This window comes from Equus quagga, unplaced genomic scaffold, assembly GCF_021613505.1.
Source record: "Equus quagga isolate Etosha38 unplaced genomic scaffold, UCLA_HA_Equagga_1.0 146_RagTag, whole genome shotgun sequence".
Classification (NCBI taxonomy): domain Eukaryota; kingdom Metazoa; phylum Chordata; class Mammalia; order Perissodactyla; family Equidae; genus Equus; species Equus quagga.
The window spans coordinates 10,363,098-10,378,701 of record NW_025796728.1 but is presented as its reverse complement, the minus strand read 5'-3'; the positions used below and the strand labels follow the sequence as shown (position 1 = coordinate 10,378,701).

Genomic DNA, 15,604 nt, shown 5'->3' with positions numbered 1-15,604 from the left:
ATCATTGTTGTCATTGTTTCATTAGATGTTTGGTGCTCAAATTATCTCAAATGTGGCCAGTGGGACTCCCTCAAGATGCTCTTGTGTCCTTTTGACATTTCCCTTTCAGTTTTTAAGCACTTTCTTATTTTTCTGGTGCAAGATGTACCAGCTCACCTCATGCTATTCCTGCGCCAGACCTGGAAAAAGCCATTTCTCCAAGGAGCCCAGGATCCTTTCAGTGGGGAATAGAATTTTACACCCAAGCTCTGGGAGCTAGGGTTGAGACCAGGGCACATTATCTTTAACTAGATCTCTTAGCAGATTAATCACACCCACTTGCTAAGATTAATGCTTTCGGAGGTTTTTAAAAGGAAGAGAGATTTTTCATTTGATCCTGCCTTACTTTACGGCAAGATTGCCCTGTGTAAACTTGCTTTCAAAACCATGATGCTCTGAGGTTTCAAAACACTGAAACTGACCATCCGGGCTAGAAGGATTTTACTCAAATAATTAGATACAGATTTAACTTCATGCTCACATGATCAATGTTCTTTCAGTTTAATGTTCTAGATAACTGGTTGGCAGATGGCAAGTGGGCAGTGATGTGGTTTTGTAATTAGACTATGAAAGATGACACACGAGAAAACAATTAGAGGGAAAATATTTACCAAAGGTTAATTATCATTTTTTTCCAGGTGCATTTAAATTCAGTCACAAAAAGAAAAAGTACTTTAAAACAAGGACAGAACTTTTACTTTCTCTTGTTAATCTTGAATTTCTTAAGAAATGTTTTTCTTAAGCCATTTCTGTTTTAACTTACACTCAAGCAGGCAATTATTGCAACTAGGGGGAATTAAACCCAAGTCATAACTACCTTATGTTTGTAGAGTGCTTTCGAGTTGAGAGAGCACTTGCCCAGAGTCGTTAACACCTCACAGCACACCTGTGAAGGGGGTGAGATTGCTCTGTCACTATACAGAGTTGCCAAGCCTGAGTTTCAAAGGGACAGAACTAGAACAGGAGACCAAGGCTGTCTTCTTGGTGGAAGCGCAGGCAATGAGACACCATGAAATCCGAGAGTCAACTTGGGAGTTTCTGGGGAGTATTTTACTGTCCTTTCCACTCCTAATCCAAGTGTCCAGCATAAAGATGGTGTTCGGTATTCTCTTGTTGGATGAATAAATGATATATTCTCACAGGCACATGGGTGGGGAAGAACACAAGGATGCACATGTGATATCAGTTGGACTTTTCAAATAGGAGATGTTAGAGAATTGCACTCGGCAGATGCAAGGAGTCTTTCCCTATCGCATCCCACTGGCTTCTTTAGGAACTGTGGCTGGAGTCAACCAGCCTCCTCCAACCCCGAGTGCTGGCCTCGGTGAAATTCTCTACAACTGGATTTTGTGTGTGTGTGTGTGAGGAAGATTGGTCCTGAGCTAACATCTGTGCCAATCTCCCTCTATTTTGTATGTGGGACACTGCCACAGCATGGCTTGATGAGCAGTGCTAGGTCCGAGCCTGGGATCCAGGCCTGGGAACCCTGGGCCTCTGAGGCAGAGCACACAAACTTAACCACTGCCACCAGGCTGGCCCCTACAACTGGAATTTTAACTTTGCCTCCAATTTATGGCAGAAAGGTCCATCTTTAGAGATTCCTTTTAATTGAGGGTACCAAGCCAATTTCTTCATGCATTTGAAGAGAATCTCATGAGACCCTACTGTATAACGTGGGTTTTAGGACAAACTGCAAAACGGCTTCTCAGCATTTTCTGAAAAACAGCTTGTTTTCCAAGCCAAGCACTGGGTGTGGTTCCTTCCCTATGTTTTCTGGTCTCCCTGGGAAATTTCAAGGGCTGGAAGGGAGGATAATCCATCAGCCCTGTTCGTTTACATCACCAGGAGAACAGCAGGAACACACATGTCGTTATGAAGGACATATGCATCATTTATTTCCTCTATTGTCAGTGAAAGGCAAAACAAGACGGGGCCCTTCTTCCTCTCGGGCCATGTACGCTAAGAGCCTGTCTGCGGGGTGTGCTTTACCTGAACGCGCTTGTTTTTCACAGCCCGAGTCGGTGGCTTCCTCGCCCCAGTTCAGCGATCCTCACCTGTACGTGTGGAATGTGACCGGCAACAGACTGTTGCACCGAGTGGAAGGAGTGAGGCTGAAAACGCGGCCAGCGCAATGCACAGATTTTGTCAGCATCAAAAGACAACTTGAGATGTTGGCAAGAATGAAAGTCACTCACTACAGGTTTGCTCTCGACTGGCCCTCAATCCTTCCCACTGGCAACCTGTCCTCGGTGAACCGACAAGCTCTGAGGTACTACAGGTGTGTGGTCAGTGAGGGACTGAAGCTCAACATCGCCCCAATGGTCACGTTGTACTATCCGACCCACGCCCACCTAGGCCTCCCCACGCCTCTGCTGCACAGCGGCGGATGGCTGAACCCATCCACGGCCCAGGCCTTCCTGGACTACGCCGGGTTGTGCTTCCAGGAGCTGGGGGACCTGGTGAAGCTCTGGATCACCATCAACGAGCCCAATCGGCTGAGTGACATCTACGGCCGCACTAGTAACGACACCTACAGGGCAGCCCACAACCTGCTGATGGCCCACGCGCGGGCCTGGCACCTCTACGATGCGCGGTACCGGCCTGCGCAGCGCGGGGCCGTGTCGCTGTCTCTGCACTCGGACTGGGCGGAACCCGCCAACCCCTACGCGGACTCGCACTGGGAGGCGGCCGAGCGCTTCCTCCAGTTCGAAATCGCCTGGTTCGCAGACCCCCTCTTCAAGACCGGGGACTACCCGCCGGCCATGAAGGAGTACATCGCCTTCAAGAACAGGCAAGGGCTCTCGCGGTCCACGCTGCCTCAGTTCACCGAGGAGGAGAGGAGGCTGGTCAAGGGCGCTGCCGACTTCTACGCCCTGAACCACTTCACCACCAGGTTCGTGATGCACGCGCGCCAGAACGGCAGCAACTACGACGCCGACAGGGACGTCCAGTTTCTGCAGGACATCACCTGCCTGAGCTCCCCCAGCCGCCTGGCCGTGATGCCCTGGGGAGAGCGGAAGGTGCTGAGGTGGATCCAGAGGAACTATGGAGATGTGGATATTTACATTACGGCCAATGGCATCGATGACCAGTCTCTGGAAAATGATGAACTCCGAAAATACTACCTAGAGAAATACGTTCAGGAGGCTTTAAAAGGTGAGGTTCGGGGACCACTTCAGATACAGTGAAGTATGATATTCCCGACTAATACAAACAAAAGAAGGAGGGGAGTAGGCTCATTAGTGACAGACAGCTCATTATGGAAAATTTGGCAAGTATAGAAAAGCATTTTTTAAAAAAACCTGAAATCTCACTTTCCAAAACAAGCACCTAGACTTGTGCTTGCTAGATATTTTTAATACAATTGAGTTCATGCTATAATAGTTTGTATCCAACTTTTTTCTCACTATCACGTGTTCCATCATTAAAAGTTCCTTGTTAACATTATTTTAACGGTTGCTTAATATCTCATCATATGGACTTACCTCCATGTACTTAACCATTCATCTAATGTTTGATACTTAGGTTGGTTTTTTAACTACTAAAAAAATAGGTATCTTTGTACATAAATCTTTGTCTTCATTTCTGATTGTCTCTTTAGGATGGATTGCCCAATATGGAATTATTGGGTCAAATGTTATAAACAGCAGTGTTTGAGAGTACTTATCTCTCATACTCTTCCCAGCATTGGCTATGATCATTTTCTTTGTTTGTTTTTGAGGAAGATTAGCCCTGAGCTAACATCCGCCACCAATCTTCCTCTTTTTGCTGAGGAAGACTGGCCTTGAGCTAACATCTGTGCCCATCTCCCTCTACTGTATATGTGGGACACCTGCCACAGCATGGCTCAATGAGCAGTGCATAGGTCCATGCCCGAATCTGAACCTGCAGACCCCAGGCCAGAGAAGCAGCACGTGAACTTAACCACTACACCACCGGGCAGGCCCCTGTTATCATTTTTTTTTAAATCTTATTTTTAAATGTTCATGATCAATTTGTTGAAGCAGCAAAAAGTTCCCAGAAATTTATTCATTTGACAGATATTTATTGAGCACCTAAAATGGGCAAAAACTACTCTGGGCACCATATCACCACTGAATGAAATAAAGATTACTGTCCTTGTAGAGCCTGGATTTTTGTGGGATGAGAGTCACCAAACAAATAGATAAGTAAGATATAGCATGTCAGAGATGAAAAAGTCAATGGAGAAAAAACAGCAGAGAAGAGGGCGCCCAGGGTGGGGGATAGGAGAGTGGTTACAATTCTAGATAGAGTGGTCAGGGAAGTCTTCAAAAATCTGGAGAAGTGAGGCAGTAAACCTGTGGAGTTATCTGAAAAGAGTGTTTCAGATGAGAGAATAGCAGATGCAAAAACACTAATGTGGGAGCATGCCTGGTCTGTTTGTGGTTCAGGAAGGAGGTCAGAGTAGTTAGAGAAGAAAGAGCAAGGGAGACAGTAATGGAAGATGAGGTCAGGAGGTAAGGGAAGAGGTAGGGCTCAGTAGGCCATTGTAAGAACGTTGGCTCTTACTCTGAGATAGGAAGGTTCTGGAAGGTTTTAAACAGAAAGTTGACATAATCTAACTTAGACTGTAAAATAACCGCTCTGGCTGTTCTTTCATGAATACAGTGTAAAGGAGAAGAACAGAAAGAGTGTTGCACTAGTCTAGGTAAGAGATAATGGTGGATTGGATCAGGTTATTGAGAGTGGAGATGGTGAGAAGTGGCTAGATTCTGGATGTATCTTGAAGGTAAAGTCAACAGGATTGGATGTGGGGTGTGAGAGAACAGTGAAAAAATGATCCCAAGGTTTTGGCTTGAGAAACTAAAAGGACGCGTGGCCATTTACCAGGTTGAGGGAGACTGGTAGGAACAGTGTTTGGAGATGAGTGGCTTGGCGTTGCACAGGTTAAGTTTGCGATGTCTATTAGACATCCGATTAGAGATGTCAAGTAGGCTAACAGATATGAGTCTCAGATTCAGAGGAGAGGTCTGGGGCTGAGATACAAATTTGGGAGTCAAGAGCAAATGGGTGGTATTTAATAAGGCTGGAGGAGATCCCTAAGGGAGCAAGCATAGAGAAAACGGCTGAGCCCTGGGACACTTCAACATTTGGAGGTCAGAGAGAGAAGAAACCAGTAAAAAAGACTGAACAGGAGCCAGAGCTGTGCAAGATAAATAGAAGAGGATGTGCAATCAAGGGAGGTGGTAGTTTTTGCTTATTAAGATACCAGAAGTTACACGTTTATATGGAAATGACCCAGTAATGAGGGAAAACTAACACATGAGAAAAGAGAGGGGAGAACACCTGGAGCAAAGTCCTTGAGTGGGCAAGAGAGAATTAAGTGGAGTCATCTATAGTAACAGGGGAGAAGGCAGAATATAGTGCAGATGCCAGTAGATGCGTAGATGTGATTGTGGGAGACTGAAGAAGTTCTCCCCTGAGTGCTTCAGTTTTTCACTGAAGAAGCAAGGAAGGTCATCACTCCAAAGCAAGGAGGACAGAGGGGGTGCTGTAAGTTTGAAGACAGAGAGACGGTGTAAAACAGTCGAGTGGGAGAGTGAGAGTGAGTGACTAGGGGAAACCAAGTGTGGTTTTCGGGCAGCAACAAGGGTACATTTGAGGTTTGGAATCCTGCCAAACAGGCAAGATCTTTCTGCTTGTGACCCTGTGAACAAAAGTGATAGTTAAGTCCTTTTACTTTCATGGCTCCAATTCTTTTTTTTTTAAGATTTAAAAAAAAATTTTTTTCCTTTTTCTCCCAAAGCCCCCCGTACATAGTTGTGTATTTTTTAGTTGTGGGTCCTTCTAGTTGTGGCATGTGGGACACTATCTCAGCATGGCTTAATGAGTGGTGCCATGTCCGCGCCCAGGATTCGAACCGGAGAACCCTGGGCCGCTGAAGCGGAGCGTGCCAACTTAACCACTGGGCACAGGGCTGGCCCCCATGGCTCCAATTCTTAAATTTGCTTTTTCCACAAGGCATTCTTGTATTATTTATGGATCAAAGTTTTACCTCGAATTTCTTTTTAAACAAATCATTACATATATTTTAACTTTCTTCTTTATATCAATCATAAAAGAATGTCTGAAAGGCCATTAATGGAAATCACCACCTGTTTTTTATGGGCATCAGTTTAGCTTGTTTCAGTGAAAACTAAATTCTTATTCAAAGATATTTTATAGTCTATTTGTAATTAATAATGTCCATTTCTGATATTTTTCAGCATACCTGATTGATAAAGTCAAAATCAAAGGCTATTATGCATTCAAACTGACTGAAGAAAAATCTAAACCCAGATTTGGATTCTTCACATCTGATTTCAAAGCTAAATCCTCAATTCACTTTTACAACAAACTGGTCAGTAGCAGTGGCTTCCCTTCTCAGAAGAGTAGTCCGAGATGCAATGAGACTCAAAGGAGCACCGAGTGCATTGTCTGCTTGTTTCTCGTGCAGAAGACACCACTGATATTCTTTGGTTGTTGCTTCTTCTCCACCCTGGTTCTACTTTTAGCAATTACCATTTTTCATAAGCGAAAGAGAAGAAAATTTTGGAAAGCAAAGAACTTACAACACATACCATTAAAAAAAGGCCACAAGAGAGTTCTTAGCTAAATTGATCCTATTTCTGTCTGCAAGACAGAAAGTTTAAAAGTTCACTCCAGTTCCATATACTGGTAACAAAGATACACCCATATTGTAGAAAGAAGACAATTTAAGATATTAGTGGTAGCCACTGATGACATTGGATCTCTCTGCTGTGATTCAAATGAATTCTCCCTTAGGTGTTGATGTCAGTGAATTCAGTTCTTGGATCTGAAGATAAAGGCTTCACCTAGACAGTCAGTAAGCTATGAGGATTATCTGATACACTGCTGCATGAAGTTTGATGAGCTGTTTTCCAGCATTCTTCTCTAGCTTTCTATAAATACCCATAGCTACTTATGATAAAAAAAAATTGTTTTGAAAAAGTACAACTTTGTTTTGTTAGACCCCATAGTAGAGATTTAAATCTCTTAACACTGGATAGTTAGTGACCTACTCAGTCACTTCTAACAAGGTGCTTCCTCTTTAGGTTACGGTGGTTCTCAAACGGAAAGAAAAAAAACAGTAGGGTAAGCAGTGCTTGTCTATATCCAGTTACTGCATAGACTCTTAAGCATATCAATCCTTTAGTTTTTCTCAATAGAAACAAGTTAGCAAGTATTTATAAAACATCTAATTTGTGAGGTCTTTTTATCAGATCTTATTTTTTAAAAAGTAACATGTAACTTCCATAACTAATCTCACAAAAAGATCAGAGGACTAAGATTAAAGAGAGCTGGACCCAACTGCCTGTGAAGACAGGGGAAGTCTTATAACCTCACAGTACAGCAACTTCCTCTCAAGACAAATTGACATCATTCTTCCTCCTGATTTTTGTGAGGTGACAAGATCTAGCACACTTACGAAAGCTAAACATTCTAAAAAGATGTAAAAATTTACTTATTAACAAGTCATCAAAGGACAGTATCCTAAGACTTGCCCTCTCCCCTGAGGAGCGTCACAGTTCTGACACACACACATCTAGGGACCTCTCGAGGTGCAGAACGCAGCCAGGACACCTGGAACTGGCACTGTGACTCTTCAGATGCAACTCAGAACGCTGATGATCTGAATGACTTAAAACTGTTTCCACATTGCACCTTTGAAGCTGGGATTAAGTAAATTCTGAAGTCTGAATTTGACTTCCTTGAACTCTGTCCTTCAGATTTGTTCAGCGTCTTCTAAACGCTGGAGGAAGAAAACTGGAACTCATTTACACCCATTCTTTCTTTCTGTTAACCAACATTTAAGCAACCACTCAGTATACACAGTAGCTAGGCACTGTCCACTCTGTCCAAGAACTCACTCTCAAGAGTCAAAGGAAAGCTCTTCTGTTCAAAAAGCCTTGGTAGGAAACTACCCTAAATTAAGGCAATGACGGTTGTTTTCCAGGTCCACCTATGTCAGAAGCCAAATTTCATACATAACTGAGTCAAGTTGATAAGGAATAGCAACAAATATCAAAGATACTGTAAAAAGATAACACAATTGGTCAATTCAAATAAATACAAGTGATGAGAAATCAGTTTGCTATTTAGCTGCCCAAATTCAAATAGTAAAGTTTTGCTCGTTTCTTTTCTTAGCCTATTCTCTTTGCCCCACTGGACTCTCTCCCCCAAACTTGACAGTTTTTAGGTTATGCTTTGCCAGGAATTCTTGGTATTTTGAGAACCCACTAAGTGGGCCTGAAGCTACACACAATTTCAGTAACTGGTCAATTAATGTTACCATGTGGAAAGACGATCATTTAAAAGAATCACTTGGCTGTGTTTTTTCCTCCTGTGCCACAGATTCGCTCTGACCCAAGCTCCAGTGAATATTCTCATAGGAAGTTATCAGTTGAGCCACTCATCAATTTTTTAAACTGACACGCAAGATTTTGAAAAAGAAATGCATATTTAGCCATAGGAATAACAAAGATTTGGAATTAAACTTAGGTTTTTCCTTTCCTCGTCTCTAGTTTGTGCTTTAATTATCTTGTATTGGTGGTTTACTAGTTCATTAACCTTCACTATTTTTGTCTTTACATTTAGAGCTTACACTTGAAACTTACATCCTCCTTTTTGAACTTGCCTGACCATAAACTCACCAATTACTAAAGTTCCTAACCTAATGCTTACACAATCGTTCCCTTTCTGCCGCTTGGGAATTATTTTTCTAGTTTTTAAGCCATCATCATACAAGAATCTTTAGGTAAATATTTAATCGGGCTCATGATCACTTATACTATTTGGGTTTATCCTAAACTCACTTAAAAATCGTAGAGTCAGTTATAAAGTGTTGATAGCTTTTGACAGGATCAAATCTTCAAAGTTTAAGCTTTTCTGAGACTTGTTGGGAAAAAAAATCATCTTAAAATCTAACATGTTAGCGTTTGTATTCTTGTGTTACGTTGTGTATTCAATATAACTATCACTAGTAAGTCTTTCATATTTATGGAAATATTACATTAACTATCATGTTTAAAGAGCCTCTAGAAAATGAGGTCAGTACATTGTGACTAAATGTTTAATTACTAATGTAATTTATTCCAAATAAACTGGTTTATGCTGATTATTTATATTCAACTAACAAGCTGATCAATTCTAAGCACCGTGGAATATGGATGGGTTTGGTATTCCAGCTGGGTTCTGTCCCAACCCTGCCCCCCTCAGCCTCCCAAGCTGCGACAACTGGTAACTTACTTCTATGTATGTTTTCTCATTATAAAATGACACTGACACCTGCACCTCAGTTGGGAAAATAACACACAAGTGCTTATCCATAGTAGACACAGAAGACATGGAAGACTTCCCTGGAAGAGCAGGACTTTTATTTTCCACATCCAAGTTATTACATAGAAATCACTCCTTAGCTACAACCAGCCTCCCAGTTATCCTGTGAAGGTCTCACCCAGCATATTGGGCGTCTTCACTCTTGGAGAGATTACGTTTACTCCTACAGCCGCTACTACTGCCTATATATACTTGATGCTCTCAATATTAATACTTCTATCCTTTTGTAATATTGCCCCTTGGACTCTTCTTCCACAACTCTCAAATTCAGTTTGAAATCCTGTCAATAACTCCCAAAACATCTCCTTTCTAGTCCCATTGTTATTACTGTCTAAGTCTTTCTAACTTGAATCTCCCTGGCAGTCTGGGTACCAGTCACCCAGCAAATGGCCATGTACCAAGAACTGCTCCAGGTACTTGGAACATCCCAGTGTAGAAAAGATTGCATCCTCATGAAGGTTACTCTAGCAGGAAAAGAAAAAGCATACAATCAGTACACAACAAAGTAAACAATAAATATTATGCCATGGACAAAAACAAGCAGAGCAGGGGTAAGGGTATGCTATAATGGGGGTGTGGAGGGAGCACAATTAATAGGGTGGTCAAGGTAGGTTTCACTGAAAATGTTTGACTATAGACTTGAAGTTGCCACTCCAAAGGGCGGGCAACTTGAAGGCTTTAAAGCAGCGGTGTTGAGGGACAGGAGGGTCACAGTGTAGTCAGAAAGGTTAAGAGAGAGTTGAGTTTGAAAGCAGCATTCTGGCTGCTGCTGAAAACAGATGGGGGAGGAGCAAAGGTGACCAGTTAAAAGGCTGTTACAGTAACAGGTGAAATACACAGGTTTTTTTATTTTCTACATTATAAAAAATTTCAAAATTTTTAAGTAGGAATAGCATAATGAATCACCATTGCTCAGCTTCAACAAGTAAGCTGTTTCACCTAGAACCCCATCCAACGCCTACCCTAACCCCATCTCAGATATTTTAAAGTAAATCCTAGATGATTTCATCCATTTCTTCAAAACTTAACCCCATTATCATCCAAGATTAACTCCTTAATATAAAAAAACCCAGTTCATTCATTTAAATCAAAATCTCAGTAAGATCCATACATTCCAAAGGCTCTTATTTTTTGCTTAATTTTTCTATTAAAATCTTTGAACATCTTACTTTGAAGGCAGAGCCCAGACTTTTCTGATGTATTGGAAGTGTAGTGTAAGGGAAACCAAGGTTGAATGTTCTGTTTGCCCGAGAAATTGGAAGGCTGGAGTTTCCGTCAAATGAGATGGGGAAGACTGTTAAGAGGAGGTGTGGGAGCAACCTGGGTGAGTTAAAGGGTAGCCAGTGTGGCAGCATATGGAGAATGTGATGCACGGAATTAAGAGGTTACGGGAGGTCTATCAGTTTTTTAAAATACCAAGGACTCGGATATGAGAGTAAGTGGCTGAGGTAGGATAAAGGATAAGACTGAGAGGACCTTGGCCCCCAGCAAACATGTTCATCATAAACACAAATTAATTTCATCTTCCAACTTTTACTAAAACTGTTATCTCTGTTCCACTTTTCAGGCACTTTTTCACAAAGTTACTCATATACAAACAAGTGACTCAGGCACACTTGCCTCACAAATACTCAAATTCCTGACTCTGCAAAATTATAGATACCTTTGGACACTCCCTAAAGTTCTATATCCAATGATGAATAGCCTATAGTGCTGTTGCCTTTCATGGGTACCATACTGCTCTTGCCTGAAACACCCTTGATACTTCAAGTCTTCTCCCATGAAGTCTTACTAGAAAAAACTCCTGTTCCATTGCTTCCATTATTGTTCTTAACACACCAGAATTTATTTCTTAACTGTTTACTTGCCAAATAGTTAGAAAGAATTCAGTTTAAGAAAAAGTCCCAAATCAATACACAGCTTTTATTGCATCTTTTAAAATATCACAAATAAGTCTCAGGAATCATCCGGCATCTTGCTGTTTCTGTAGCTGGACAACTGTAGAAAGAAATGAAAATGTCTGTAAATCTCTATCAACACCTTTGCCCAGAAAAGTTTTACGCTCAACAATCTAAAACATACTTTATGATTAAGACTTATGGGTCCATAACAAAGACGTGTGTAATTCCATCTTATTCTGCCAAATTTACTGAGTTCCAGAATTCAACTCACCATTTTCTCCCATTACTACAACTCCAGTTGAAGTCTTAGTAAATTAAGACCTCCAATTACAGCAGTAATAAAACTCACAACAACCTACCTTACATCTTATTCATCAGCCTGCTGAACTGTTCCTTTTTCAGAAACATAGATACCATCCAAAAATTTTCTGATATCCTTGTTTTTAACTGTTGTGGCTTGCTGAATCAAAGCAGCTGTAGAGAGAAACAATTACTTTACCAATCAAACCATCTTAACAAAGTGCTTTATTATATGCTATGCTTAAAATCTGACTATCTTTGGGATAGCTTTTTACTTAATTTCTACAATTAAAAAAGCTCATCAACTGAAGAGAATAATCATGTATTCAACTACAAGATTTAGATAAAATTTTGTAGGCACATTTAGGCATAGTAAACACACGAACCTGAATTTGATACAAGTTCAATGTCATTTCCTTCAAGAATTAACTCATCTTTCTGGGCTTGAGATACTGAACAAGCAACGCCTAAAAGGGAAGAGAGCATTTGCATATAGTGTCAACAAAAAATCCAATCTGTCTAAGAAATATTTAATTTAAAAGTATTTAAATTAAGTAGCAATTTATTCCATTTAAAATTCTACACACCAAATGAAACTTGAGATTTCGGTTCTACAGGAGCTGACTTATCTGGGCCAAAGTCTCATGTCCCTGCTTGAATGAATCTGTCCCAGAGTGGTCAGACTCTTTCTGTGGTTCAAATGAGTATGAGAAAATGGTATTCAGCTAGTGGGATTTCAGCTGTACAAAGATTTGTATGAAGTCTACCACACATATTTGGTATCCCTTAAAAGTTTATTTTTTAAGAAGGGTTCTCATTAAATGTTGCTGACCATACTAATATAATACTCTTGCAGAGCCCATGAAACTGGTACTAAGAATCCGTTCTTCCCAATCCTCCCCACCCCAACAGAATCAAAAAGCATCAACAGAGCACTAGGCTTTAAAATTTTCTAACATTTCACCGTTTACTTTCGATCAGGCAAGAACTCTAAGTGCATTTTCAATTTTAACTCATTTAATGAGTTAAATAAGGTATTCCCAATCTTACAGATGAGTAAATGAGCTACATAGAGACAATCCGCTCAAGGTTGATTGTGAAAGCTGAGATCTGAACCTAGGCAGAGTCTATGCTATTAATCACCATTCAAATGGTCTTTTTTTTAAGGATTTCAGCTTGCAAAGCTAATTAAACAGCCACCATGCCCTGTAAACTACCCCAACATATAAGCCTTTAGGAAGTGCAATTGGTATAAATATCATGTAAAACCTTAGCTAGCAACAAGAGTTACTACAAGCATAATCAAAATGGACAATTATGAAACACATCTAGTTTCATTTATAGCCAACCCAAAAAACCAGGTTTCACAAGTATAAAGAAAAATTTCTGAATCATATCCCAAAGTATGCACATACCTGGCCTCATCCTAACCCTGCGGATGTATTTTTCACCCAAGAAATTTCGGATTTCAACAAGAGAACCATTCTCCTGAATGACGACGTTGATGGGGAAGTGAGCGTACACAGACCTCATCTTGTAACGGAAGCCCTATGTTAAATAAACAAACTATTAGAGATGCTGAGAAATTTGTAAAACCCAAATTTTGTACGGTACTTACATTATACTTATTTAAAACTAAAACAGTCCTCACACAGCACTCCTTGTCAAGGTTTTGGGCCAACTGTCACCCGTACCAAGCCTTACAAAGATTTTATACACAAACACTTGTTTCTGTCTCTCCTCAGTGGACTGAGAAGCTCCTTAAGACAGCATTTATTTTACTACCTCCTATGCCCACAGTAAACAATACTAGCTTCTTTTAATGAGACCCTAAAGTCTGTCTTCCATCTTGCACATTAAGCTATCATTTACTGAGTTACACCAGATGGCAAGAACTGAGGCTATCAGGACAGGCCCCCCGCCCTCCAGGAACTGAGCCTGGGAACAAGGGTGAACGGGAACCACGCCCGGATAGGCTTACAATGGAGTCAAGTACAGGGTGCCATGAACAGATGCACTCTGGAAGGGCTGAGTTTTAATGCAAAGAAAAGCATTTCAGCGAGACAGCAGCACGAACTTTATCTTAAAAGCTGGGGGGAGGGGTTTGGAAAGAGAACAGTGACACCAAATAAGCTTTAGGGAAATGGACAAGGAGCTCAGAAATTAGATCCACGTTTTTTCTACCCCTCCAAGGGCCCTGGTGGCGAGAGGCATAACAACAAGTCAGGGCCTACCCTATGTGCCACATTTTCTACTAAAAACACACCTTTGAGGTGTGAATCTTACTTTGTGTGAAAACACATCAGCCTTTAAGACCCTCTGGTCTTTACTCACATTTACCACTTTATCCTAAAGACCCAGGGATGCCATTAAACACACTTGCCACAATCCCCTTTTTCTAAGTTCTAGAACTCAAGTATCTCACTAAATTACATGCATAATCTACTCTCTGCAGTAGACCTTTATGTCGAATACATAAAATACAGCTGAGAAACCTCCCCTCCCGCAACCAAGAAGTCTGACGACCGCTTACCAGCGTAACACCCTTGATCATGTTCTGGACGTGACTACAGATCGTGCGGACGGTAGCCAGCTCCTTTCTGTTTCCCCACCATTTGTCAACTCGGAGCTGCAGCACAACAAAAACTTTAGAACTCTTTCCAGTAATAAGCAGGCTTGGAAGAACACAGTTCATTTATTTACAGAATTACTCTGGAGTCTAGCATTAACCCTGATTAAAACATACAATTTTCAACTGGAAAAATGCAAGCCACCGGATATAAAGTTCTCAAAGATTAACTAACATTTCTATTACTGTACATCACAGGTGCACAATTTCACAATGGAATGACAACCCAGAAACACCGTTTCTGTACAAGCTGCATCAAACTTCACTTCCGGAAATCTAAAATATCAGGTTTAAAAGACCAACTGCCCGGTTCCCAAGATTCTGACAACCACGAGAAAAGTAAACCCAACTTGTGACAGTATTGAGACCCGCCACTGATGAGGACTACTAGTACTGAGCTCGACAAGCCACTGGATTCGGAATTTGGTTTTCCAACTTCGCTAAAACAATACCCTGAAACTAACTACAATTTTGGACACTCAACTTTAAGCTGAAACACTGAACCTCGTTTCTATAATTTTTAAAGCAACCACATTCAATGCTCTTAAGCCATCGCCTTCCAATCAACCGAGAGATAAAAAAAAAAAAAAAGCCCCTCACCCTCTTCTTCTTCTTGCCAAGGAGACTGAGTTCCACGTTGATGTGATTGAAGTCCCTCCGGAGGGTTCCCCTGGGGCCCTTCACAATAACTGTGCGTCCCTTCAAAGTGATGTCGACTAGGAGAGAACGTATTCGTGAGGGCTCGGAACAAAGCACACGGAAGGCAGGAAAGACGTAAGGAAAAGGCAAACATCGAGTCTCGTACCATTTTCCGGAATGTCGACGGTCTGATTGCTGAGAATGGTCTTCATTCTGAAACACAAACACCTGGGGTAAGCGGGCCAGCGCAGGACCTGTTTTCGACCAAACGGCCCTGCACAGAGCGCCACTCCTACCGGCCCGGCAGCAGGAATCCCGGGGAGGAGGCAGGAGGGCCAACACGGAGAGCGGCCCCCGGCGCGTCCCGGCCCGGGAGGAGCAGCTCCCTCACGGTGTCATGAGGCCCGGTGGGCGAACGCGCTCAGCGCAACCCTGGGAGCCCTATTAGGGCGGCGCCATCCCGGCAAGGCTGAGGGGCGGGGGTAGGCCTAAAAGCCCAGACCAGGGCTCGAATCCCAGCGCTGCCAGATCCAGACGGCGCTCCCCGCGCGGGGTGACAACCAGAATAAAGGATCCGAGCGCTAGACTCGCACCGCTCTCTTTCCCAGAGCCGATGGCTTCAGATTCCCAGCGCCCACCGAGAGTACACACATCCTCACCTCGCAGTAGACGCGGCAAAGAGAGAACGTTTTTCGTCATCACGTTCTTGTAGCCGGAAAAAGCCCTGCGCATGGCG

General features: G+C 42.1%; 2 protein-coding genes across 2 annotated transcripts in view; one reads left to right on the top strand and one right to left on the bottom strand.

The window, feature by feature from the left end:
- Positions 1 to 7,851, top strand: part of LOC124232929 (beta-klotho) — a 30,938-nt gene extending 23,087 nt beyond the window's left edge. Inside the window, exons 4-5 of the mRNA XM_046649851.1 lie at positions 2,052 to 3,195; positions 6,267 to 7,851. Of these exons, the coding sequence (XP_046505807.1) occupies positions 2,052 to 3,195; positions 6,267 to 6,655 (1,533 nt within the window). The 3' untranslated portion in view covers positions 6,656 to 7,851. The remainder of the gene's footprint in view (positions 1 to 2,051; positions 3,196 to 6,266) is intronic.
- Positions 7,852 to 11,301: 3,450 nt separating this feature from the next.
- LOC124232954 (60S ribosomal protein L9) lies at positions 11,302 to 15,604 on the bottom strand. Its single transcript, XM_046649914.1, has 8 exons — positions 15,528 to 15,604; positions 15,035 to 15,081; positions 14,830 to 14,945; positions 14,134 to 14,229; positions 13,016 to 13,148; positions 11,987 to 12,067; positions 11,660 to 11,774; positions 11,302 to 11,397 (listed from the first exon to the last, which is right to left on the bottom strand). The coding sequence occupies exons 2-7, from the start codon at positions 15,078 to 15,080 to the stop codon at positions 11,668 to 11,670; spliced, it is 579 nt and encodes a 192-aa protein (XP_046505870.1). The 5' UTR covers position 15,081; positions 15,528 to 15,604; the 3' UTR covers positions 11,302 to 11,397; positions 11,660 to 11,667.